Source organism: Camelina sativa, chromosome 13, assembly GCF_030686135.1.
Source record: "Camelina sativa cultivar CO46 ecotype springtype chromosome 13, ASM3068613v1".
In the NCBI taxonomy this organism is placed as follows: Eukaryota; Viridiplantae; Streptophyta; class Magnoliopsida; order Brassicales; family Brassicaceae; genus Camelina; species Camelina sativa.
The window spans coordinates 3,396,982-3,422,263 of NC_141892.1; the positions used below are offsets into that span (position 1 = coordinate 3,396,982).

At 39.9% G+C, this 25,282-nt stretch overlaps 6 protein-coding genes across 14 annotated transcripts; 4 read left to right on the top strand and 2 right to left on the bottom strand.

The window, feature by feature from the left end:
• Window positions 1–290: 290 nt before the first annotated feature.
• On the top strand, window positions 291–2,079 carry LOC104734897 (flavonol synthase/flavanone 3-hydroxylase). Its single transcript, XM_010454576.3, has 3 exons — window positions 291–988; window positions 1,083–1,410; window positions 1,675–2,079. Exons 1-3 carry the CDS (start codon window positions 522–524, stop codon window positions 1,888–1,890), a joined length of 1,011 nt encoding a protein of 336 aa, XP_010452878.1. The 5' UTR covers window positions 291–521; the 3' UTR covers window positions 1,891–2,079.
• Window positions 2,080–4,321: 2,242 nt separating this feature from the next.
• Window positions 4,322–10,533, bottom strand: LOC104734898 (translation factor GUF1 homolog, chloroplastic). Of its 5 annotated transcripts, none has more exons than XR_015577844.1 (22): window positions 10,131–10,480; window positions 9,867–10,043; window positions 9,636–9,722; window positions 9,489–9,545; window positions 9,268–9,333; window positions 9,043–9,105; window positions 8,689–8,733; window positions 8,485–8,585; window positions 8,194–8,290; window positions 7,888–7,954; window positions 7,423–7,577; window positions 7,283–7,340; window positions 6,908–6,988; window positions 6,603–6,681; window positions 6,402–6,473; window positions 6,187–6,321; window positions 5,998–6,071; window positions 5,680–5,767; window positions 5,280–5,357; window positions 4,952–5,027; window positions 4,658–4,698; window positions 4,322–4,565 (listed from the first exon to the last, which is right to left on the bottom strand). XR_015577844.1 is itself a non-coding variant. In XM_010454577.3 (22 exons), the coding sequence occupies exons 1-22, from the start codon at window positions 10,377–10,379 to the stop codon at window positions 4,470–4,472; spliced, it is 2,055 nt and encodes a 684-aa protein (XP_010452879.1). In that variant the 5' UTR covers window positions 10,380–10,533; the 3' UTR covers window positions 4,322–4,469. The 5 variants fall into 5 exon arrangements, 2 of the variants coding, with proteins under 2 accessions (XP_010452879.1, XP_087337178.1); XR_015577843.1 differs by having other exon boundaries at window positions 6,595–6,681; XR_015577842.1 differs by having other exon boundaries at window positions 7,883–7,954.
• A 446-nt stretch (window positions 10,534–10,979) lies between these two features.
• Window positions 10,980–15,287, top strand: LOC104734901 (protein PSK SIMULATOR 3). Of its 5 annotated transcripts, XM_087481055.1 has the most exons (14): window positions 10,983–11,400; window positions 11,538–11,610; window positions 11,704–12,135; window positions 12,264–12,577; window positions 12,667–12,759; window positions 12,853–12,943; window positions 13,115–13,208; window positions 13,288–13,385; window positions 13,582–13,651; window positions 13,843–13,946; window positions 14,043–14,159; window positions 14,274–14,350; window positions 14,455–14,499; window positions 14,595–15,287. In XM_087481055.1, exons 3-14 carry the CDS (start codon window positions 11,827–11,829, stop codon window positions 15,130–15,132), a joined length of 1,950 nt encoding a protein of 649 aa, XP_087337181.1. In that variant the 5' UTR covers window positions 10,983–11,400; window positions 11,538–11,610; window positions 11,704–11,826; the 3' UTR covers window positions 15,133–15,287. The 5 variants fall into 5 exon arrangements, 3 of the variants coding, with proteins under 3 accessions (XP_087337180.1, XP_087337181.1, XP_087337179.1); XM_087481054.1 differs by having other exon boundaries at window positions 10,980–11,610; XR_015577846.1 differs by having other exon boundaries at window positions 10,986–11,610; window positions 13,582–13,655.
• Window positions 15,288–15,341: 54 nt separating this feature from the next.
• On the bottom strand, window positions 15,342–18,442 carry LOC104734902 (ATP synthase subunit beta-1, mitochondrial-like). Its single transcript, XM_010454580.2, has 9 exons — window positions 17,722–18,442; window positions 17,387–17,462; window positions 17,216–17,304; window positions 17,003–17,120; window positions 16,822–16,925; window positions 16,568–16,726; window positions 16,247–16,471; window positions 15,838–16,149; window positions 15,342–15,734 (listed from the first exon to the last, which is right to left on the bottom strand). Exons 1-9 carry the CDS (start codon window positions 18,193–18,195, stop codon window positions 15,621–15,623), a joined length of 1,671 nt encoding a protein of 556 aa, XP_010452882.1. The 5' UTR covers window positions 18,196–18,442; the 3' UTR covers window positions 15,342–15,620.
• Window positions 18,423–21,840, top strand: LOC104734904 (ATP synthase subunit beta-3, mitochondrial). Its single transcript, XM_087481056.1, has 9 exons — window positions 18,423–19,331; window positions 19,579–19,654; window positions 19,755–19,843; window positions 19,943–20,060; window positions 20,149–20,252; window positions 20,353–20,511; window positions 20,608–20,832; window positions 20,929–21,240; window positions 21,472–21,840. Exons 1-9 carry the CDS (start codon window positions 18,846–18,848, stop codon window positions 21,583–21,585), a joined length of 1,683 nt encoding a protein of 560 aa, XP_087337182.1. The 5' UTR covers window positions 18,423–18,845; the 3' UTR covers window positions 21,586–21,840.
• Window positions 21,841–22,071: 231 nt separating this feature from the next.
• Window positions 22,072–25,215, top strand: LOC147929168 (ATP synthase subunit beta-1, mitochondrial-like). Its single transcript, XM_087481057.1, has 9 exons — window positions 22,072–22,814; window positions 23,116–23,191; window positions 23,274–23,362; window positions 23,458–23,575; window positions 23,653–23,756; window positions 23,852–24,010; window positions 24,107–24,331; window positions 24,429–24,740; window positions 24,842–25,215. The coding sequence occupies exons 1-9, from the start codon at window positions 22,341–22,343 to the stop codon at window positions 24,953–24,955; spliced, it is 1,671 nt and encodes a 556-aa protein (XP_087337183.1). The 5' UTR covers window positions 22,072–22,340; the 3' UTR covers window positions 24,956–25,215.
• Window positions 25,216–25,282: the final 67 nt, after the last annotated feature.

Below are 25,282 nucleotides of genomic sequence, written 5' to 3' on the forward strand. Positions count from 1 at the left end.
AAATTATTTTCAAAAATTGGAGACTGAAGAAGCCTTTAAAATGGCCAACAACCAAAACAAAAAATCAATTTTATTCTGTCAAATGACAAAGATAGATAATATTAATTATTTGTTTCCATGAACACCCGCCAGGAAAAAAAAAATATCCTATTTCAATTTTGGTATTTTCTGGGCCAAACTTACAACGTTAATATTTTTACTTGTATTATTTTTCATAAAAACTAGCTACCACCGGAAAACAACAACAACAAAAAATAATTAAATTCTTCATCCGTAAATATGTACTAACTACTGGTACCAAACTCGTGAATGACGAAGCCTCGACGATTTATACATAATACTACCAACACACACTTTATTTGTGGTAGTTGCCTCTATCCACCGGCCAAGATTTCGCCACGTCATCACTTCCTTACTCCTTAAAAACTAACTCGCTACTCCCATCCTTTCAATTAACATATTCCGCCATTGTTTCCGGCAACACAAACTAACAAGAAAAGAATAAGAAAAAAACAAAAACCATGGAGTTCGAAAGAGTCCAAGACATCTCATCTTCTTCTCTACTAAACGAAGCTATCCCTTTGGAATTCATCAGATCTGAGAAAGAACAGCCGGCGATCACGACGTTCCGAGGTCCAACGCCGGCGATTCCCGTCGTCGATCTAGGCGACTCCGACGAAGAGAGCGTGAGGCGTGCGGTGGTGAAAGCGAGCGAAGAATGGGGGCTATTTCAAGTGGTTAACCACGGGATTCCGACGGAGCTGATACGGCGGTTGCAAGACGTCGGGAGAAGATTCTTCGAGCTTCCTTCGTCGGAGAAAGAGTCCGTCGCTAAACCGGAAGATTCCAAAGACATCGAAGGTTACGGAACAAAGCTCCAGAAAGATCTAGAAGGTAAAAAAGCTTGGGTCGATCATCTCTTCCACCGAATCTGGCCACCGTCGTGCGTTAACTACAGATTCTGGCCTAAGAACCCACCTGAATACAGGTAATTAAACCGAATTTTTTTCAAAAATTTTGTTAACCGGAGTTTAACCGTCGGTTCATCGAAATAACCGTTATTGGTTTAATGTGTATATTAGGGAGGTGAATGAAGAGTATGCAGTGCATGTGAAGAAGCTGTCGGAGACGTTACTAGGGATTCTATCTGAAGGATTAGGGTTAAAGCGTGACGCTTTGAAAGAAGGTCTCGGTGGAGACAGGACGGAGTATATGATGAAGATTAACTATTATCCGCCGTGTCCTCGGCCGGATTTAGCTTTAGGTGTACCGGCGCATACTGATCTCAGTGGTATCACTCTTCTTGTCCCTAACGAAGTTCCTGGCCTTCAAGTTTTCAAAGATGATCACTGGTTCGACGCAGAGTATATTCCCTCCGCCGTCATTGTTCACATCGGCGATCAGATTCTGGTCTGAACTCTTTCTAAATCATAGATAGGCATCTTTTAGACTAAAGTTTTCTTTAGATGATAGGGTTTTTTTCATAATTCTTGTTAATCTAGATTTATATATATATATATATATATATATATATATATATATAAAGAATTCTTATTTTGGTAAAAATTAGATTAGTCAGTACGTAAAAACTTTAGATTAATTAGTAAGTAAACGTACGTTTAGATATTTAATTAGTAGATTGTGTTATAATGGATTGATTTGTGAAATTTGCAGAGGCTGAGCAATGGGAAGTATAAGAATGTGTTGCATAGGACGACGGTGGACAAGGATAAGACGAGGATGTCGTGGCCGGTTTTCGTGGAGCCTTACCGCGAAATGATCGTCGGACCTTTACCGGAGCTTATCGGAGATGATAATTCTCCAAAGTTTAAATCTTTTGCTTTCAAGGACTACAGTTACCGCAAGCTCAACAAAATTCCTCTGGATTGAGAAAAAATATATCAAAGGAAAAAACAATAAGAAAATATTTGATTTTTTTTGTTTTTTGTTAAACGTTAAATTTGTGGTTATGGAATACGAAGTGGTCGTTATTGAGTTGCTGTGTTTCCCGGGATAAGAAGATGGTTGTGTCTCGTCTCTTGTTTCTGTTTTATGATTAAATAAAGATTAGTTAAAACATCTAATACTACTACATTATGGTTTGATGTTGACATGTTTTGTTTATTGTGTTGCGAAGCCTTTGCAAGTTATGTCGGACCATTTCTAGGCATCGTAAAAAGATTAGGTTTGTAAATTGTAATGTTTAAAAAAGGAGAGGATCCGAGGTCGGGCGCGTGAAGCCACGCGCGGCGATTTCTCTCTAACCTAAAGCCTAAAGTTTTTTCTCGCCGTCATCTTGCTCGCCTCTCCGGTGTCCGGTTTTGACCGGCGCTGTGAGAGGGCCACCACGTTTTTCTTTTCAGCTCAGGTTCTGGCACTTGTGTGAATCGACAAGCCTCTGAAGTGCCCTGAAGCTCGCGGTGAAGTTGAGTAGTTCTGCTGCGTGTGACGGCCACCTCGTGGTGTTGACGGCGCTCCTCCGTTCGACTCTCTTTGCTAGTCGACGGCTTGAGTTTCGACGGAGATCCAGCGCTTTCATTTGCGTCTCACGACTTCGACCAGCGAGGATCTGTTTTCAGATCTACTCCTCCTCCTTCGCAAATCCTACGACGGATTCAAGCTCTGCTCCGCGTTGCTGCGGCGTGGCTTCTTCGTCTCTTTGGGTTTCTCAATTTTCAAGTCTCTTCTTGGAAATCGGCCGTGTCGACTTGCAATTTCCGGTGGTTGGGCTTATCTCCGATGGGATTTCTTGCTGATTGACGGCATTGTTCCTGACGTTTGTTGCCCTTGTCCCCTCCGTGTGGGTCGTCTCGTCTGTCGGAGCTGATGGCATCAAATGGTCTTCATTGATTGCTCTTGCTTCCCTCCTTCAGATAGGTTTCAGGGCACCGCTGCCTTAGGACTTCAATCTGATCTCTAACTTTGATGATTTAGCTTGCCTTCAGGATGAGATCTTTCTGTTTGCATTTTCTGTTAGAGGACAGCTTTCAGTTTTTGTAAGAGGGTGACCATGTTTGAAGCGTCAAGTGTATGGCATTGTCTCGGTTCTCAGATTATGACTTTGGTAGCTACGGTGGTGTTGAATTTTGGTGATGGTATAGCTTCCGGTGGTGGCTAAATTGCTGTCTCATTTGTTGACGTCACAAGTATTTATTAGCTTGTTGATTATGCTTCAAGGTCTGGTTTTGAATGTGTCTAACTAGTGCGGTTGTTTTGAGTTGAAGTTAATATTGCAATGAGTTCTCGCCTTTGGTTGTTTTTTGATTTGTACTCTAGAGGAGCTAGTAAGACCGATGGTGTTCGATGTGGTTATGAATAGCTTAAATCATGCTCTGCGCTAGCCGACTTCGGGGAATGAACTTGGTAGAGGGAGCTCACATCGTTCGCAGGATTCGGTTCGTGAGGTTCCATTTTGGGAAAGTTTATGGATTTGATTGACGAGTCGCTCTCACATGACGCGGGAGGAGTATGTGATCGAGGACTTTGAGTTTCTGCCGTTGACGGCCCATCCTTGGACCTCCAGTGAAAGGCTTCTAGTGGTAAGAGTCGAGCACAATTTGGTGTTTTCAAGTTGCAGTCAACCTTCTACTTCAACTACTTATCTAGGAAGAACTTCAAAATCGTCATCGCTTCATCTAACTCCTTCAGCTTCAACGCTTTGGTCGAGTGGATGGACCGAAATTTGTGTACTACAATTTATGCTTCCATGTTTTTACTTTTTTTGCCATGGGACCATTTGTATAGGTTTATAATCTTTGATTGTAAACCTGAACTGTTTTCATTTTAACGAAATATTTATATTCTTAGCAAAAAAAAAAAATTGTAATGTTTTACCTGTTACGGGAGACTTGGTCTGCATACTCAATATTAAACATGGGTTTCGGGTACCCAGTAGGTTTTAACCCACTTTTAACATCCATAACTATATGTTACATGCTTACAGCTATGTTATGATTGTAATCAATATAATGAAACTTACATCTACCTAAGCCGACACTGGATGTTTTGTTAGGACCAAAAAGGTTGTTCTAGTCTTCTAGAAACCAAAAGATTTAGGTTGATAGTGAAAAATAAATAATAGTCGGAAAATGAAAGACAGATTTTCGCACGTCACATGCAAAAAAGGACACCAAGGTAGGCCAGTCACATTTTTCAATTACTCCAACTATATAATGGCACACCAAGGACAATTTATTTATACGTTATCATCCAAACAACCCATGGAAAGACTTCTCTAATCTCAAGTGGCATTCTTCCCTATCGTTGGAGTCTTGGAGATGCCCATCAAGTGATGCAGATTATCCTTAGAGACGTTTATCGCTGTATGGAGCATTTTTATATATCATTACAAATGAAATGCAAAAATAATTGCATTATGTGAAATTAGTTTGCATAATATTACAAAGTGATAAAATGAAATACATGATGTAGTTGATCTTGAGTGACTTATGGAGAACCCCACAAAAATGTTACAATACTTCTCGTTCAAGTTTGAGAACGGCCATAAAAGCTTCTTGAGGGACATCAACTCTACCTATGGCTTTCATTCTCTTTTTACCTGCCGCCTGTTCCGGAAAAAATATATATACACATTTTAAGGAACGCAAAAACCGCTGAATAAAACAATCATCACGATTTCACCCTTATTGAGATATACCTGTTTCTTAAGAAGCTTCTTCTTCCGAGAAATGTCTCCACCTGAATGAAACATAGTAACAAGATCAGATATGGCTTCTGGGAACACAAACATGTCAAAGAGAAAACTACTTCATTTTCTGTGTCTGAATCCAGTTGTACAAGAAAGAGCCTTTGGAAGAATTTTTGATAATACAAGAGGTGTGATTGAGCTTACACTAAAACGGTTAAAGAATTTTGCTATTAAGTCAGGTGGTGGCTATTAATTTCATGCTTTTATGTAACGAGGAAAGGAAGCAAAGGAATGTGTACTAACCATAACATTTGGCCAAAACATCTTTTCTGATTGCTGAGAGTGCTTCACTAGCAATCACCTTGGATCCTATACAAGCCTGTAAGTATATTTATATGTTAAAACATCTTCCGTGGTTTGTATATTCTAAGGGCACTGTCGGATAACCAAGCAGGAACACAATTCATTTGACTCATTTGATCACAAGTTAAGTTTTCTAAGCTCAGAAGAAGAATAATTAAGATCCAATCCATCTTATGTGCCTCAGGCCCTCAGCGTTGGTTTTCTAAGTCATGTAGAAGAGAACTCTCCACCAAATTATTCTCAAAAGCTTGGAGATGCAGATTTATACCTGGATAGGCACTTTAAACATTTGTCGTGGAATAAGCTCTTTCAGTTTTTGAGTCAAAGCTCTCCCAACAGAATATGCCTGAAACACAGTACAAAACGATTCCACAATAATGTGAGGACAAGAGTCTGATATAACTCAATACGAAATCCTGGGAAATGTACTAATCTCTGCAGTGCGAGCTTTAATCTAATAGGAACATTTCCACAAAGTTTTATAATCAGAAAAGTGTAAAAGATAGTAAGTAGTGCTTTGTTTTTCCATCAATCTACTAATCCAACATTTTTTGGCAAGTGAAATTCAATTACTGAGATTGGTAAACCAAATATCTCTATTCAGATGTAAGACTGCGTATTTAAGCTATGTTCATAAAGTTCAGATAAAGAGCTTAAGCAAATATAACCTTATCCCTGTGTACGATGGTTGATAAAGGTTCCACCATTTCAGCATTTATCAGAATATCGAGTTTTATTAGATCGCTTTCCCTGTACCTGCACACATATTATAAGACACAAAAAAGCTATTAAAATTTTTAAGATGCGAAGAAAGGCATCAAATAGAGCAATGGAAACATATATGTATTAAGCTTGTATGGAAATTTAAGAAACCGATCTTCCATCTGTTCCAATCATATAGATTAGTCAACATGAAGAAGCTGAAAGTGGTTAACTTGTACAAAGAAGGTCTAGTCTACCAAATGATCTGAGCAGAAAGAACTAACCCAATAACTGAGTATTCCATGCTAGCATATCCCTTGGTTCTCGACTTCAATTGGTCAAAGAAATCTCCCACCATCTGCAAAAAAAAACAGGAAGACATCAACAAGAAGAAGATCAGTTTACATAATCAATAGAGACATGAACAAACTGTCATTGGGGTTATCTGAACTGTGCACAAGCAGAATCCTCACCTCTGCAAGAGGTAACTCATAGAGGATAGAAGCTCTGTTTTCTGCTATATACTTCATTTCTTTGAACTCCCCTCTTCTCTCTTGAGCGAGCTCCATAAGCGCACCGATATATTCTTTTGGTGTAAGTAGCTCAATCTGTATATTACCATTTGCAGTAAGGAAAAAAATATGTGGTGTGCAATAATCAGCAATATCTATGTAGCATAAAAGGTAACCTTAACGTATGGCTCTTCGACCGATTTCCTTTGCCCAGGATCTGGAAGGCGAGATGGATTTGAGCACATAGTCTGCAGTAAATTTTATTTCACATGTAGTAAGGCTCTAGATATCAAGAAAGAAATACAAAATGAAGCAAGTTTTAGGGAACGAAGAAGAATATTTAAAAGTGTAGGATCAAGAGGAAATTACAGTATCACCATTTACAGTGTTCACCCTATAAACAACACTTGGAGCTGTAGTAATTAGATTTAAGTTGTATTCCCTCTCGAGCCTTTCCTGCGAAGAAGAATGAACTGGTGCGTAAGAAATGAAGTAGAATAAAAAAAATCATATAATTAATGGCCGGCATCCATTAGAAAGGAAACTGTAAATAAGTAGAATACTAACAGATAAGTAAGCATTTATGATTTTTTTTGCCTATCTTCTGTAAGTATAGGATATTTTAAGTCAGGAGGGACGCAGCAAAAACATTTTAAAACAAGACAAGCAAAACACATCTGACCTGCACAATTTCCATGTGGAGAAGACCCAAGAAACCGCATCTAAAGCCAAAACCCATGGCACTTGAAGTTTCAGGCTCAAACTGCAGGATAAAAACCAAATTGAGGACAAACATATTGATGAGCTAATGCTAATGTAAACGCTCCCTAGACCAAATGTGAATATCATTAATAAAGATACATACAATAGAGGACTGAAATCCCTAGACCAGTTCTTTGCAAAACAAAACTTTACTTTCCAATTCGAAGTGAACTGAGCATAACAATACATCGGCTAAGTAAGCATACGAAGATCATAGTTGTTTCGTCTGTACAAGTTAGTGTGAGTACAGACAAAACAAAAATGTTGTTTTCAGTCGTTTCATTCAATTATATACCTTCAATGCAGCATCATTGAGTTGCAGTTTTTCCAATGCATCGCGAAGATCAGGAAACCTGCCATCATAGACCACATGTGAAAAAAAAATAACAAAATTAAAAAGCCAAAAGTCAACATAGAAAAACAAAAACTCAGTACTGGTCAGCGTCAACTGGAAAAAGGCCACAGAACACCATAGGGGTAGCTTCCTCGTAACCAGGTAAAGAGCTTTCTGCCTTTCTGCTATAATGTGTTATTGTATCTCCTACCCTGGCATCTGCAACAGATCTGACAGAAGCCGCAATGTATCCCACCTGTAGTTAGAACAGTAACATTCAAAATATGTGCAAGAAATATGACATGTTATTCAGGCATATGTGATATACACCAGCAGCATCGATCAGTGCTAATAACATCATTCTAGCTATTAGAACTTGAGTAAGGGAAGATGAACTGACCATTCTCTCACAAATATAACCAAACAAGAAAAGTGAAAACATTGTTATTAACCACAACTCTATCTCCTACCAAAGCTGCTACAAGGAAATGATAAGGAAATCCTTCCTTTTGCAAAAGCACAGGAAAGTAACAAAATATTGTGTTAAAAAGAGTACAATACCTCACCCGCATATAATTCATCCACTTGAATTTGATTTGGAGACAGAACTCCGACTTCATCCGCAAAGTAATCCTGCAATTCATGCAAGAACATGAAGAATACTGGTGAAACACAAGAAAGCATTCTTAAAAACTAAACATTCTCAGTTTTTTTTCCAGAAAAGAATCACAGAAAAACGTTTCACATCACTCTAAAGGCATAGACCTTGAAAAGCTATCTCATGCACAAATAACATTCAATTCTTTAATTGGCAAATCGAAAGCTATCTCAATAAGATAGAAGGACAGCAGAGTAGAGTAAAAAAGACAAACCTTTCCGCTTGCCATGAAAAAAATTCTGTCGCCTTTCTTCACTTTGCCATCGATAACTCGAAAGTATACAATGACACCACGATATGGATCATAGTAACTGCAGTAAAATGTATTGTCGACAGAAATAAATAAGTGCAGACTAATCAAGCAAATAAAAACGACACTCTTTGACATGCCAATGCCCACTCCAATCATTATATAACTATAAAACTTAGACTCTGGGATTTTCTTTCATATTGTTTTCTCTAGAAAAGGCAAAAATCATGATGGATAAAAACAACAAGTGCAAACCTGTCAAAAATTAAAGCTCTTAAGGGATTTCCTGCAGTATCACGAGGTGCAGGTATCCTTTGAACAATTGCATCCAAAATCTCCGTAATACCAATTCCCTCCTGCGTCAATATTTTACCCCCAAAAATTGTAATTGAATGGATAGAGGACCACAGGTCTTAAAGCATTCAGTGGTAGAATTGCAAAATGATTTTAGAGTCTAACCTTTGCCGAGCAGAATATTGCTTTGCTACAGTCTAACCCAATAACCTACAAACAATCCAAATTATTAAAAAGTGTTCATGTAAAGGCTGATGTCTCTGAAATTGCAGCAATAAGACAATTACCCCGTTTAAAAGAACATGAGACTGGATCAAAATTTCCCAAAGAAAATTTATAAGGCATAAAACTGATAAAAATATGAGAACATATTGAAAGCAGCAAAGATAAAAAACTGAGAAGAGTTTTTGCAGAGACCAAATAAGGAATACTGTTCAAATTATAACTGGCTTCATTGTATGAATGCTATTTACATTCTAACATCATAAAATGGCTACACAAATGAAGGGAATTACCAACCTCCTCAATCTCCCTGAGAACTTTCTCTGGCTCAGCGCCTGGAAGGTCAATCTTATTCAAAACCTGCAGGGCGAGGTAGAATTCATGTGCTTTAAACTCTAGTATACCGACCAAATAGTTGAACAGGAAGAATAAACCACCTTATATTATTGGTTCCTGAATAGTAATGAATCAGATTGAAGCAATAACCAAAACTAATAAGATAAAGCATAATTCCATACTTACAGGAATAATTTCGAGGTTGTTTTCCAAGGCCAAATACACATTAGCCAATGTTTGTGCTTCCACACCCTAAAGCACATGGAAGTAATTAGAAATTTTGACTAATGTAGCCATCGAAAAATACTGTAGCATATTCACCAAGCGAACAAAAAAAGCTAACGCAATACAGATTCCAGGTTTCACAATGTGTGAAAATTGTATGTCGAGGGGAAGAAATATTTTACCTGGGATGCATCCACAACAAGAAGAGCACCCTCGCAAGCAGCAAGAGATCGGGAAACCTATTTTTATAAAGAACAATCAGTAAGTCTATGTTGGAAAGAACCACCAGATTTTCAGAAACTCTCAGTAGATTAGAAGATTGTGAGTACCTCGTAAGAGAAATCAACATGACCTGGAGTATCTATCAAGTTGAGGCAATATGGTTTATCCTCAAAAACATAACGCATTCGAGCTGCCTACACAAACATACAACACAAAGTTACAAAGTCAGAATCAGATTGTTCAAGAATCTTATCAAATCTAGTTATTAATAGGGTCAGATTGATAGAAGTGAAAAAAAAAGGAAGTAACTTTGCAGAGAAACAAATCGAAACAAAAACCTGAAGCTTGATAGTGATGCCTCGTTCTCTCTCTAAGTCCATGTTATCAAGAAACTGTTCCTTCATATCTCTGTTCTGAACAGTACCAGTCACCTGAAGCAACTTATCCGCTAACGTAGACTTCCCATGATCAATATGAGCTATAATACTAAAATTCCTGATGTTCGAAATCGGAACCTGCCAATTTTCATCAAAGACAACTAATTTCAACAAAAAAAAAAATCCAAATTTTCGGTCTATGTATAACAGAAAACAGAACCGGACCTTCAAGAAACGGTCTTGACCAGAACGAGCGGCTAATTTGGAGCCAGAGGCAGAGAGACCGCTCTGAGGCTCAGTCCCGGCTGTGGCCTGGCAAAGTAGCTGTAACTTATGATAAGAGTGACGGCGGTATCTAGAGACAGAGACGGAGGAGAGACGACGAAGAGACGAATAAGAAGAAGATGAAGATGAAGAAGTTCCGGATAAGAAGAACGTTGGAGGAGATAAGTCCATAGCAGAAGCCACGGCCATGGCACTGTGTAAGTCTCTTCACCTCTCTACATACGTTTTCAAGGAAAAAAAAAAAAAGTTATTTTTTTTTCTAAAGAATCCTTAGCCACACAGACTACAAAACTATGTAATTTTGGACCAAGCCAATCCGATTCTAACGCACCTGACCCGACCCGACTCGATCCAATAGATAAATAATAACAGTTTGGTAAGCATAATTAAATCGAAATTGAATTAAATTCTTGAAATTGATTTAAATTGATCCATAATTAAATCGAATTTTAAAGCTTATAATGAAAAAAAAAAAAAAAAACCAACGAGACAAAATGTCTCAAGACAAGACATAGCAATAAGCTTACTTGTTCACAATCGTTGTACAATGATTAGATGAAACATTGACAATGTGAATCTCCTTCATTATTCAATGACGAGTTGAATAATGTTTAATCAGTTTCTTATATAGATCTTCACATGCCTTAAGACTTGAACTAGTAGTCCCTTTGAAAAGTCTCAATTTTTTTGCAAGAAGTAAAGTAAGAAGAGTGAGAGAGAATTAAAAGGCAAAGATGAGTTTTTTACTTCTACGGAATTTATAAAAGACAACAAACACAAAGATGAGTCAATGTCGTCGTGGTAATAAGGGAGAAGATTTGACCAATCCATCACCGCTTGTGACACTTAAACATGAGGGAGGAGATTAAAAAAAAGAAAAGGTTTTGACTTTTCTTCGTTTGTTTCTTTATCAAGCTGGTTGTTTCAATTTAGCTTTAAGTGATGCCAATTTGGTGGTCCAATCTCTCTTTTAATTGTTGTTGTTGTTGTTAAAATCCTCCTTTTTTTTTTTTTTTTTTGGGTTTTCTGATTTCTTCCTTGATTCATAGTTTCAGACTACTCTCCTTGACTTTCTTCTTTTTTAACATATATTCTCGTGTTAGAGGTTCCTTTGTCTTTTGTCTTTTCACTGTTCTGTGTCGTGAATCCCAAGCTCTATACCTCCGAAATTGGCTTGGCCCACGTCTTTCCTGGTCTTTTTCTCTTCTGGGTAAGTCTTCTTCGTCTTCCCATTCCTCAGTTAAAAATCCGATCTTGCTCAGTTCTGTGGGCAGAGATAGAGAGAGAGAGAGGCGCTTGTACAGTGGTTGACCTAAAGGCTTTTACTTCGTGACCGATGTATTTCAGAACTAGACGATTAGTCTGAATCTGTTACCTTTCTCCGAAGGCGATTGCAATGTCTTGAACTATTTCGGACACGGTCCTGTCCTTTTTTTATTATGGAAATTTTGTCCGGAGGATTTTGGTTTCCTTTGAGTCTTTTGATCTGACCTTACTTTGTCCTTTGTTCTAGGTTATTACTCTCGCTGGTTTTGGATCAAAGTTTCGAGATTTTTTCTAAGACTACTCTTTCCACAGCGGCATGATCTTTCCGATAACTTAGCTTTTGAGGTCTTTGAAGAAGGAATTTAAAGTTATGGGGAGTTTTTGCTCCAAGAGCCTTGGAATCAATTTTGGCAGTGAGTATTCAGGTTCAAGTGTAGCTGATGATGGTCGAGAACATGATTCTGGCTACCCACAACCAAATGGGCAGTCCAGTTTGATTAGTCCTGGTATGAGGCAAGTTATGGTTAAAGACGTTAAGGAACAAAGCCAATTGAAAGATGTGTTCTCTTTCCGTGAAAGGGAAGCGGAAGATAATTTCTATGATGGGATTCCGACGTATACGATGGCTCCATCACAGAAATTACGGTCAGCAAAATCTACTCAAACCGCAGTTTCCAAGGTTAGTTTTAGCGACTACAATCAATAGTTTAAGCATTGTCTCTTAGTAACTGCAAGTGTCTTTTAACTGTAAGAAGTCCTAAAATGTCCTGAGAGTGAGAACAATCCGAAGTTGCTATGTTGTGGCAGGTTACAGAGGCAAGTGTACTTTTAGGCAAAGCAGGATTAGGTAAAGCAAAGGATGTTTTGGATACTCTTGGGAGTAGCATGACTGATCTGAGCAGCGGTGGATTTACTTCTGGAGTGGCGACTAAAGGAAATGAACTTGGAATTATAGCTTTTGAAGTAGCAAACACAATTGTCAAAAGCTCAAATCTCATTGAATCCCTTTCTAAAAGGAACATCGAGCATTTGAAAGAAAATGTCCTTTATTCTGAGGGTGTTCAAAATCTAGTCTCCAATGATTTCAGTGAACTCCTCAGACTTGTTGCTGCTGATAAGAGGTGAATGTTCGAGTTCCGACTGCTTCTATTGTTTTTTTTCCGTAGCACTTTTAAAACTTTGCAAGATAGTTAACTTGATGTATTTTCAGGCAGGAGCTGCAAGTTTTCTCAGGAGAAGTGGTTCGGTTTGGAAACCGATCTAAAGATTTTCAGTGGCATAATTTACAACGCTATTTTGATAGGTAGCTTTATAAATAATATTTCTGCATGAGATAATGTTAATATTTGTGTAATAGCTTTCTTTCAAGCTGTTGAATCATTTGGTTTGTCCTCAGGATCAGCAAAGAATTAACCCCTCAAAGGCAGTTGAAGGAAGATGCGGTGTTGGTTGTTGATCAACTGATGGTTCTAGTGCAGTATACTGCTGTGAGTGAATACTTTCTAATATTAGAAACAGTATAATGACTTGTTCTTGCTACCTAGATCTTCTTTAGTAGCTGTTTACTTTTGAAAGAATATGTGATAGAAAACTGCAGGTTATTGTCATGTCACTTAAACATCTCAAAATTATGTGCTTGCATATATCTTATGATTCAGGAACTATACCAAGAACTCCAAGTATTGTATCGATTTGAGAAAGACTATGAGCAAAAGCGTCGAGAAGAAGAGAACTCAGCTAATAGCAGTAAGGGTGAGTTATCGAAGACTACTTGCCTGCTTTATTAAGTTTGATAACATTGGAAAACTGACAGTGCTCTCTTTTAATGTAGGTGATGGCCTTGCAATTTTAAAAACGGAACTTAAAGCGCAGAGAAAAGTAGTGAAGAGCTTAAAGAAAAAGTCATTGTGGTCCAGAGGTTTTGAAGAGGTGTGTACAGCTTTATCATTAAACTCACCAAATGCTTCAGCTGTATGGTGTTAATGCATTGTTTGAAGTCACTTTAAACATTACACTTCACCAACTAAAATTCAGCCAAAACTAAACCTATTGTTAGAAAAATCTTGGAAACATAAATAGATAATTATGATGATGTTTTTAACTTACCCACTCATTTGTTTTTCAGGTGATGGAGAAACTAGTTGATATTGTACATTTCTTGTTGCTAGAGATTCATAATATCTTCGGTGGTGCTGGTATGTAAGTTCTCCTTTTTGTACCTTCACCATGTGCGACTGAGCATGTATCAAAGCTTTTGAATCCAATTTTCTGTCTTCTACTGCTCTATTTTAGTACATACTGTAATTTCTCTTGTTAATTGATCCTCAATAGTTAAGTTTCCTCACGAAACCTGAATAATAATATCAACTTCACTTTTTCCGCTCAGATGACCAGCCATCGAAGAAAGGAGCTGCAGATTATGATAAAAGATTGGGACCTGCTGGTCTTGCTTTACATTATGCAAACATAATTGTGCAGATTGATACACTTGTGAGTTCACAAACGTAGCAGTGCTTCATTTGGTTTGGTTTGGTCTATGTGTATTCTCTCAATCATATCGCATGTGATGTTTTGATGGGAATATAGGTCGCTCGTGCAAGCTCTATAACTACAAATGCAAGGGATTCTCTATACCAAAGCTTGCCACCTGGTATAAAATTGGCTCTACGTTCCAAGATTAAATCTTTCAATGTTGATAAGGAGGTAATGTCTTCTGACTTACACTCACTGGTGTACAAAACTGAAGAAAGAATGTAGTAGCTCTTTGGCTAGTCACACTGAACACAAGGTGTTATGGTTTCTGATTTGTATGAACAGCTTTCGGTTACACAAATTAAGGACGAGATGGAGAGAACACTACATTGGCTTGTCCCTGTTGCAGGCAACACAACCAAGTAAGAAATATGACCCTTCTTTCGTCACGTCAACTTTACATATTCTGCTCTCAGTCTAAAATTCTCCTTTTTAATGGCTAAATCGTTTAATGGGTTCATCGCAGAGCGCATCATGGTTTTGGTTGGGTTGGAGAGTGGGCAAATACAGGGTGAGTGATGGAATGAAATGAGACCTGCACCTTCTGTTCACCTGCGTTTTTGTGTTTTTATTTTCTCTCCAACGGTTTCCCTTTTAATCTTACAGGACTGATTTCACTAGTAAGCCTAGTGGTGGAGATATACTACGTATTGAAACACTCTATCACGCTAGTAAAGAAAAGACAGAGATCTACATTCTTGGACAGATAATTTGGTTACAACATTTGGTTACAAAAGCAAAGAGCGATGCTCGAGGAGTTCCTAGACTTTCTTCTATCAAGTCTCCACTGAATACTGTGAACCAGCAGTTGGTTACTGAACCACTCAGTGCCCCATTAGTAACAGTTGAGGAGGAAAAGATGTTACAAGAGGCAAGCAAAAGAAAGAGAACTCCTTGTGTTAGCAAGAGTCAAGATTTTGATTCTGAATACTTTCGGGCAAGAAAATGTGACCCTCTGAGCAAAAGCAGCGAGTATTTCCGTGGAGTGAGAAGAAGCAAATCAGCTGCAGTGAAAAGGTATTCTTCGGGTTTTCCGCTTCTTGATTTTGTTATCGACAAGGAAAAAGTGTTGGATGTGATCGATCGGGTGGATGTGCCAAGAGATTATAAAGCATTGTTGAAAGAAGGTAGCTTGAGCTTCTAATGGAGAGTGTTTTTGTTGTCTCAAGTGCTTCTTCTGATGCATACATGTTTGGTTGTACATAAGAGCATAAAAGAAGCTTATGAAAGAAGTTGTATTGAGACATCATGTTGTTAGATCATTTGCAATATTTCAATATAGTGATATGTTTCCAAAAATGGTATGTTCTATTGCTTGTGATGTTATCATAACAAGACTTGGAGACGATGATAAGATCAAGAAATCACAATCTCATACATTGCAATTAGAATCTGCAAGATTAATCTTTATTTCAACATGTAATAAAAGCAAAATAGACAAAAATTTGAGTAACAGTGAATGGATCTATTCAGCATCATCTTGCCAGCTCTCATGGAATTTGAACCAAAAGGAAACTATAAATACGGAACTCAGATTCCGTTTGGTTGGAGAGTCACAGGCATTGGGTTTTTTTTCGTTATTGTCAGAAAAAAGAAGAGAAGTATTAAGCATGGAAGAGCCGAATCAATCCCTTAAGCTGCTGACTCCTTGGAGATCTTCTCTGCCTTTGCAACCACCTCGTCGATGCCACCAACCATGTAAAACGATTGTTCAGGAAGATCATCGTACTTACCGTCGAGTAGACCCTGCAACGATTTACAATTCATATAAGCTCACATGTAATGAACAATCATGGAGCAAGGAACGAAGTCGTCATCTGAACTAGAGAATCAATGAAGAATATATTACCTGGAAACTGTTAATGTTTTCCTTAAGATCGACGTATTTTCCAGGGGCACCAGTGAAGATCTCAGCAACGTGGAAAGGCTGACTCAAGAATCTCTGGATCTTACGGGCACGGGCAACTGTCAGCTTGTCATCTTCACTTAGCTCATCCATTCCCAAAATGGCAATAATATCTTGTAAATTCTTGTAGTTCTGTAGCACCTTCTGCACACCACGAGCTGTGTTGTAGTGCTCCTCACCCAAAATGTGAGGTGAGAGCATACGGGATGTTGAATCCAAAGGATCCACAGCAGGATAGATACCAAGCTCAGAAATCTTCACATGAGAAAAATAATAATGTAAGTATAAAAGCTTTATGAGCACATCACAGAAATATACTGATAAGAAACATCAAAAAGAGACAACTTCACACCTGTCTTGACAGCACAGTTGTGGCGTCCAAGTGAGCAAAAGTTGTGGCAGGAGCAGGATCTGTCAAATCATCAGCAGGGACGTAAATAGCTTGGACTGAGGTGATAGACCCTTTCTTGGTGGTTGTGATTCGCTCTTGTAGAGCACCAAGATCAGAAGCAAGAGTTGGCTGGTAACCCACAGCAGACGGGATACGTCCGAGCAAAGCAGACACTTCAGAGTTGGCCTACACAAGAGAGTATACCGAGTTAAATATACATTCTTTCATGCATATCTGGCACATAGGTGTTGAGTAATAGACTCAGCAAATAACAAGGCTCACCTGAGTGAAACGGAAAATGTTGTCAATGAAAAGCAACACGTCTTGGCCTTCGGCATCACGGAAATACTCAGCAACAGTCAAACCAGTCAGTCCAACACGGGCACGAGCACCCGGGGGCTCATTCATTTGTCCATACACAAGAGCACATTTACTTTCAGACTGTTAAGACAGGAAAACAGAGAGAAGTAAGCAACAAAATCAAAGCCATTTGCACGGAATATAACGGTGAAGCTTAATCGAAATTAGATGAAAACCTGCTTCTCGCCTAGCTTGATGACACCACTCTCAATCATTTCTCGGTACAAGTCATTGCCCTCACGGGTTCGTTCTCCCACACCAGCAAACACAGAGAAACCACCTGTTCATAAGAAGACGCACCAATTAATAAATAGAAACAGAGACTAATTAAATAAGCTCTACTTTTGCTAAACAGACCATGAGCTTTGGCAACATTGTTGATCAGCTCCATAATCAGCACAGTTTTTCCAACACCAGCACCGCCAAAAAGACCAATCTTTCCACCTCTTTGGTAAGGAGCAAGAAGATCAACAACCTGGAAAGAAAAAGAACGCAGATCAACAACTCAAAAATTAATAGACAACACATGGGGCCTGAGGGAATAGCACGGAGCTAGGGTCCAGAATCTACCTTAATACCAGTGGCCAGAATCTCTTGTCCAGTGGCTAGATCAACCAAAGCTGGAGCATCTCTGTGAATAGGTAGGTAATGGTCGGTCTCTGAGCAACAGTAAGAAGATATTGTCACGACAGGTTTGCAGAAAGTGAGACATTGATTAAGTGTGTGGCTAAGACTTCTTACTAATTTCGCCTCTCTCGTCAATGGGTTCCCCAAGAACATTCATGATACGTCCAAGAGTAGCTCTTCCAACAGGAACCTTAAAAGTGAAAACAAGCCAAAAGTCACATTTTTGTTATAGCAACGTACGCAGATTAACATTATCAGCTAGACATTGTTTTCCTCGGAAATGAATAACCTTTTGAAGAAAAAAGTGTAAAGTCAACGTTGAGGATAAGGAAACACGAACAAAGACTAGCTAAAATCCAATCAAAGAATTCACAGATCTAGACCTAACAATGGCTGAATTTACGGATCTGTGACCCAGAGAGAAGGATCTATGTACAGAAACAACTTACAGTGATTGGGGCGCCAGTGTTGAGAACCTTCCTTCCACGGACGAGACCCTCAGTACCATCCATAGCAATTGTCCTGACGACATTTTGACCCAAATGATGAGAAACCTCAAGGACCAGCCTCGTAGGATGATCCTGAACCTCGAGAGACGTCATGATCGGAGGCAATCCTTCCTGATCTTCGAATCTAACATCGACAATGGCACCAATGACCTGGCAAACACGCCCGATCGCACCTTTACCACCGTAATCATAAGTCTTCTTACCCTCTTCTTTAGCAGGAGAAGACGATGGCGCAGCTGAGCTAACCGGTGAAGCGGTGGCGTACTCGGCGACGCGGCCGAGAAGGTAACTACATGGAGCGGCGTGACGAGCGGGTGAAGGAGACGGAAGCCTGGGGTTACGGTTGCCTAATTTGGCAGCAGATCTACCGGAAGATGAACGGAGAAGCGATGATAAGACTCTCCGAGACGCCATGAGTGGAGTTGTGTTGTGAGGAGAGAGAGAGAGAGACAGAGAGATGAAATGCTAGGGTAACAACAACATATGCTGATTGCCGAATCTGAGCTCCACTCACTCTGTTTGATGGGCTTATAGATAATGGGCTTATTTGGGCCTCCTTACCTAACCAAAAAGATGACTCTTGGCCCTTGGGGTTGGGGATCCATATTATTAACCGAATTGGGTGGTCAAAGCTTGATTCCAGATCATGCTAGGGATTAACAAAATAATTTCATCCACCTCATAAAGTTTACATATGCATATGGATTTTTTGTTGTTTCTAAAACAACTTTAATTGCTCTGGTGTATGTCATAATTTTTTTGTGTTTGTTGTCCGACATTTACAAATTTTATTACCTTGGTTGGGTATTTTTTATTTATGAGAAAGAAGATCAACGATTTGATTATTTCCTACCAATCAACGGCCCCGATAAGGAAAAGAATCAGACAATTGACACGTGTCACATTCAGAACAAAACACGTTCTACAGAAGAAGTGGTCTTACGTTAGTGAAATCAGGAGAGCTAGTTTTAAAGAGAGAGGGTGAAGAGAGAAGATAACACACATTCATTTTGTTAACCCTAGGCGAGAGCCCCTTTTCTCTCTTTAATCTCTCGCTAACAGTCATGGCGAGTCGGCGAATCTTATCATCGCTTCTCCGTTCATCTTCCGGCAGATCTACTTCTAAATCCTCCTTAATCGGTAGCCGAAACCCAAGGCTTTCATCATCACCAAGTCCCGCGCATCGAGCCGCTCCATGTGGGACACTTCTTGGCCGAGTAGCTGAGTATTCCACTTCTTCTCCGGCTAATTCGGCTGCGACATCGTCTGCTCCAGCTAAGGATGAGGCGAAGAAGACTTATGATTACGGTGGCAAAGGTGCGATCGGGCGTGTTTGTCAGGTTATTGGTGCCATTGTTGATGTTAGATTCGAAGATCAGGAAGGGTTGCCTCCGATCATGACTTCTCTCGAGGTTCAGGATCATCCCACAAGGTTGGTACTTGAGGTGTCTCATCATTTGGGTCAAAATGTCGTCAGGACCATTGCTATGGATGGTACCGAGGGTCTTGTCCGTGGAAGGAAGGTTCTCAATACTGGCGCTCCAATCACTGTAAGTTGTTTCATTGTCTTATGAGTTTTCTGTTACAAGTCCCGTAGATCTAGGATCAGGACTCAAGTTGGGACAGTTTCGCCATTTGATACCTTGGTCTAGATCTTAGAATCAGTTTATGGCAACTCAATTCGTTTAGTTTCGCTGGTTTCTGATTTTTATCTTAAATCGTTGACTTTTGTCCAAAGTCTCTATCTTTCCGAGGGATTCATGTCTTATGATGTGGTGAATTTACATGTCTATTCAGGTTCCTGTTGGAAGGGCAACCCTTGGACGTATCATGAACGTTCTTGGAGAACCCATTGACGAGAGAGGCGAAATTAGTAAGAAGTCTTAGCCACAGTTAAACACTGTCATACTTCTATGAAACTCCTGTCATGACAGTTGATTCTAACTGTTTGTGGCTTTTGAATGATTTAACAGAGACCGACCATTACTTACCCATTCACAGGGACGCTCCAGCTTTGGTCGATTTGGCCACTGGTCAAGAGATTCTGGCTACTGGTATTAAGGTAGATCCTGTTACTACCTCCACGCTGTTCCTACAGGTCACATTTGTTGCCTTTTGTGTTCTGAGCTGACGTTTGTTGCTTTCTCTTTTTTTTTGTCAGGTTGTTGATCTCCTCGCTCCTTACCAAAGAGGAGGAAAGATTGGACTTTTTGGCGGTGCTGGTGTTGGGAAAACGGTGCTCATTATGGAACTGATCAACAATGTCGCCAAAGCTCATGGTATGTACTCTCAATGTATATTTAAGTAGTGTGCACAGTGGTATTCCAGTTGTCTACTTACCTAACTGGTTCAACTACTGGTGAATAGGTGGTTTCTCCGTGTTTGCTGGCGTGGGAGAAAGGACCCGTGAAGGAAATGACTTGTACAGAGAAATGATTGAGAGTGGTGTCATCAAGCTAGGCGAGAAGCAGGTTTTCATCTAACTTTGGATTACTCTTCACCTTCCCTTTTCCTGCAAATGGTGTTTGACTGGTTTTTGTTGTCAATCTTTCTGTTTTCTTATCTTAACAGTCTGAGAGTAAATGTGCCCTAGTGTATGGACAAATGAATGAGCCCCCGGGTGCCCGTGCCCGTGTTGGACTGACTGGTTTGACTGTTGCTGAGTATTTCCGTGATGCCGAAGGCCAAGATGTGTTGCTTTTCATTGACAACATTTTCCGTTTCACTCAGGTGAGTCTTGCTCTTTGCTGTGTCTATTACGCAACTACCATGTGCCATATATGCATGAAAGAATATATATTTAACTCGGTATACTCTCTTGTGTAGGCCAACTCTGAAGTGTCTGCTTTGCTCGGTCGTATCCCATCTGCTGTGGGTTACCAGCCTACTCTTGCTTCTGATCTTGGTGCTCTTCAAGAGCGAATCACAACCACCAAGAAAGGTTCTATCACCTCAGTCCAAGCTATCTATGTCCCTGCTGATGATTTGACAGATCCTGCTCCTGCCACAACTTTTGCTCACTTGGACGCCACGACTGTGCTTTCAAGACAGGTGTGAATTTTCTCCTTCTGACGCTTCTTTTCAGTATAGTTCTGCGTAATGCTTCATAAAGCTGTCGTCTTTATACTTTTTCTCTCCCATGTGAAGATTTCTGAGCTTGGTATCTACCCTGCTGTGGATCCTTTGGATTCGACGTCTCGTATGCTCTCGCCTCACATTTTGGGTGAGGAGCACTACAACACAGCTCGTGGTGTGCAAAAAGTGCTACAGAACTACAAGAATTTACAAGATATCATTGCCATTTTGGGAATGGATGAGCTAAGTGAAGATGACAAGCTGACTGTTGCCCGTGCTCGTAAGATCCAGAGATTCTTGAGTCAGCCTTTCCATGTTGCTGAGATTTTCACTGGTGCCCCTGGAAAATACGTGGACCTTAAGGAAAACATCAACAGTTTCCAGGTATGATACACACTATCACATTTTGTTCTGAGTTCCTAAAAGCTTTCAATGCTCCCTTAACATGTCTGTGTGGATTTGAAGTTGAGTTACACAGCTGGTTTTTAGTATAGAAGAATTGCGTTGTCTTATGTCATGGACGAGATTTACTTTACCATAGATAGGTTTGCTGTTACCAAATGGAATATGTCCAGTGACTGACCCAAAACATCTATTGGGGATAATTTGTTTCAGGGTTTGCTGGATGGTAAGTACGATGATCTTCCCGAACAATCCTTTTACATGGTTGGAGGTATCGATGAGGTGGTTGCAAAGGCTGAGAAGATCTCGAAAGAGTCAGCAGCATAGAAGCTTGATTCATCTCTTTCATACGCCTAATACTTCTCTATTTCTTTTGACAATAACGAAAAAGAAAAAAAAACAAATGCCTGTGAGTCCCCCCACCAAACGGAGATTGGGTTCCGTATTTATAGTTTCTTTTGGTTCGAATTCCTTGAGAGCTACGAGATGTACTGAACATATCCTCCTCAATTCGCTTGTACTCATATTTTTGATTGCTTCCTTGCGGTGTTGAAATAAAGGTTAAGCAAGTCTTGCAGATTATGATTTCTTGATCTCCGGCTTCCTTTCAGAGAGTATGCTTTAAAAGACGAGCATGATATTATCTATGCTAAAAAATTACGAGCAATATATAACATTAACATCCCATGTTTTTTAGAAAGTATAACATCCCATGTTTCTTAGAAAATATAACGACATTGAAATCTTGCACCTACTACAACCGCAAGACATATTACCTCATGACTAAATCCACTTAGAGAATTGAGATTTAGCAACGATCGTTTCACCAAAAGAAAAAATAGGTTTAGGTTTGACAGAATCAAACTTCGACCTCCCAAAATATACTAAAAGGAAAAAAAGCTCACTATGGATCCCAAAGGTCAAATCATCTTCTTTAACCTTTCGTTTTTTCTTTCTTATGCAAATATGTATAAACCCAAAATATATAAGCCCATTATTTAAAGCCCACTAAACGTTGAATCAGGTGCTGTATTTACCCTAGCTACCATTTCCTCTTCCACACACACAACACAACTCCACTCATGGCGTCTCGGAGAGTTTTATCGTCGCTCCTCCGTTCATCTTCCGGTAGATCTGCTGCCAAGTTAGGCAATCGAAACCCTAGACTTCCGTCTCCTTTACCCGCTCGTCACGCCGCTCCATGTAGTTATCTCCTCGGCCGCGTCGCCGAGTATGCGACCGCTTCACCGGCTAGCTCAGCTGCGCCATCGTCTGCTCCTGCTAAAGATGAGGGCAAGAAGACCTATGATTACGGTGGTAAAGGTGCGATCGGGCGTGTTTGCCAGGTCATTGGTGCCATTGTCGATGTTAGATTCGAAGATCAGGAAGGATTGCCTCCGATCATGACGTCTCTCGAGGTTCAGGATCACCCTACGAGGCTGGTCCTTGAGGTTTCTCATCATTTGGGTCAAAATGTCGTCAGGACAATTGCTATGGATGGTACTGAGGGTCTCGTCCGTGGAAGGAAGGTTCTCAACACTGGCGCTCCAATCACTGTAAGTTGTTACTGTACATAGATCCTTCTACTTGTGTCACTGATCTGTAAAATCAGGCATTGTTAGGTCCAGATCTGTGAATTCGTTGATTGGATTTTGCCTTGTCCCGCCGGTCTTTGTTCATGTTCTCCTTGTCCTCAACATTGACTTTTTCAAAATTACATTTTTTTTACTCAAAGTCAATTCATTTCGAAGGAACACTATGTCCAGATGATTTCGTGAATTTGGATTTTCGTTAATGCTGCCTTTAACTAAGTTGCAATAACGAAAATATGACTTTTGGCTTGCTATCACTTTTAAGGTTCCTGTTGGAAGGGCTACTCTTGGACGTATCATGAATGTTCTTGGGGAACCCATTGACGAGAGAGGCGAAATTAGTAAGAAGTCTTAGCCACACACTTAATCAATGTCGCACTTTCTGCAAACCTGTTGTGACAATATCTTCTTACTGTTGTTCAGAGACCGACCATTACCTACCTATTCACAGAGATGCTCCAGCTTTGGTTGATCTAGCCACTGGACAAGAGATTCTGGCCACTGGTATTAAGGTAGATTCTGGAACCTAGCTCCGTGCTATTCCCTCAGGCCCCATGTGTTGTCTATTAATTTTTGAGTTGTTGATCTGCGTTCTTTTTCTTTCCAGGTTGTTGATCTTCTTGCTCCTTACCAAAGAGGTGGAAAGATTGGTCTTTTTGGCGGTGCTGGTGTTGGAAAAACTGTGCTGATTATGGAGCTGATCAACAATGTTGCCAAAGCTCATGGTCTGTTTAGCACAAGTAGAGCTTATTTAATTAGTCTCTGTTTCTATTTATTAATTGGTGCGTCTTCTTATGAACAGGTGGTTTCTCTGTGTTTGCTGGTGTGGGAGAACGAACCCGTGAGGGCAATGACTTGTACCGAGAAATGATTGAGAGTGGTGTCATCAAGCTAGGCGAGAAGCAGGTTTTCATCTAATTTCGATTAAGCTTCACCGTTATATTCCGTGCAAATGGCTTTGATTTTGTTGCTTACTTCTCTCTGTTTTCCTGTCTTAACAGTCTGAAAGTAAATGTGCTCTTGTGTATGGACAAATGAATGAGCCCCCGGGTGCTCGTGCCCGTGTTGGACTGACTGGTTTGACTGTTGCCGAGTATTTCCGTGATGCCGAAGGCCAAGACGTGTTGCTTTTCATTGACAACATTTTCCGTTTCACTCAGGTGAGCCTTGTTATTTGCTGTGTCTATTACTCAACACCTATGTGCCAGATATGCATGAAAGAATGTATATTTAACTCGGTATACTCTCTTGTGTAGGCCAACTCTGAAGTGTCTGCTTTGCTCGGACGTATCCCGTCTGCTGTGGGTTACCAGCCAACTCTGGCTTCTGATCTTGGTGCTCTTCAAGAGCGAATCACAACCACCAAGAAAGGGTCTATCACCTCAGTCCAAGCTATCTATGTCCCTGCTGATGATTTGACAGATCCTGCTCCTGCCACAACTTTTGCTCACTTGGACGCCACAACTGTGCTTTCAAGACAGGTGTGAAGTTGTCTCTTTTTGATGTTTCTTTTCAGTATATATTTGTGATGTGCTCATAAAGCTTTTATACTTACATTATTATTTTTCTCATGTGAAGATTTCTGAGCTTGGTATCTATCCTGCTGTGGATCCTTTGGATTCAACATCCCGTATGCTCTCACCTCACATTTTGGGTGAGGAGCACTACAACACAGCTCGTGGTGTGCAGAAGGTGCTACAGAACTACAAGAATTTACAAGATATTATTGCCATTTTGGGAATGGATGAGCTAAGTGAAGATGACAAGCTGACTGTTGCCCGTGCCCGTAAGATCCAGAGATTCTTGAGTCAGCCATTCCATGTTGCTGAGATCTTCACTGGTGCCCCTGGAAAGTACGTCGATCTTAAGGAAAACATCAACAGTTTCCAGGTATTTATATACATGGATTCTCTAGTTCAGATGACGACTTCCTTCCTTTCTCCGTGATTGTTCATTATATGTGAGCTTATATAAACTGTGAATCGTTGCAGGGTCTACTCGACGGTAAGTACGATGATCTTCCTGAACAATCATTTTACATGGTTGGAGGCATCGACGAGGTGGTTGCAAAGGCAGAGAAAATCTCCAAGGAATCAGCAGCTTAAGGGATTGATTCATCTCCTTCATGTGCTTAATACTTCTCTTCTTCTTTTGTTGACAATAACGAAAAAAAAAAACAAGATCAATGCTTCAGGCTGTTCTGCTGTTGCAGTGTGATCATTGTGAGTGTGAGAGATAGTACGGAGAAAACAAATTCATTCGTTCGAGTTTTTTGACTTGGAATAAAGGAGACAAAGTGTTGATGTTTTCATTCTCTCCACCTTTGTATTCAAGTTTTCGTATTAAGGAAAGAGTTTTTACAGAATTCAATGTTTTGCTGTTCAAAGTTAGACTCATTTGGCAAGGGATGATAGAAAATCAGTGTTGCTCCT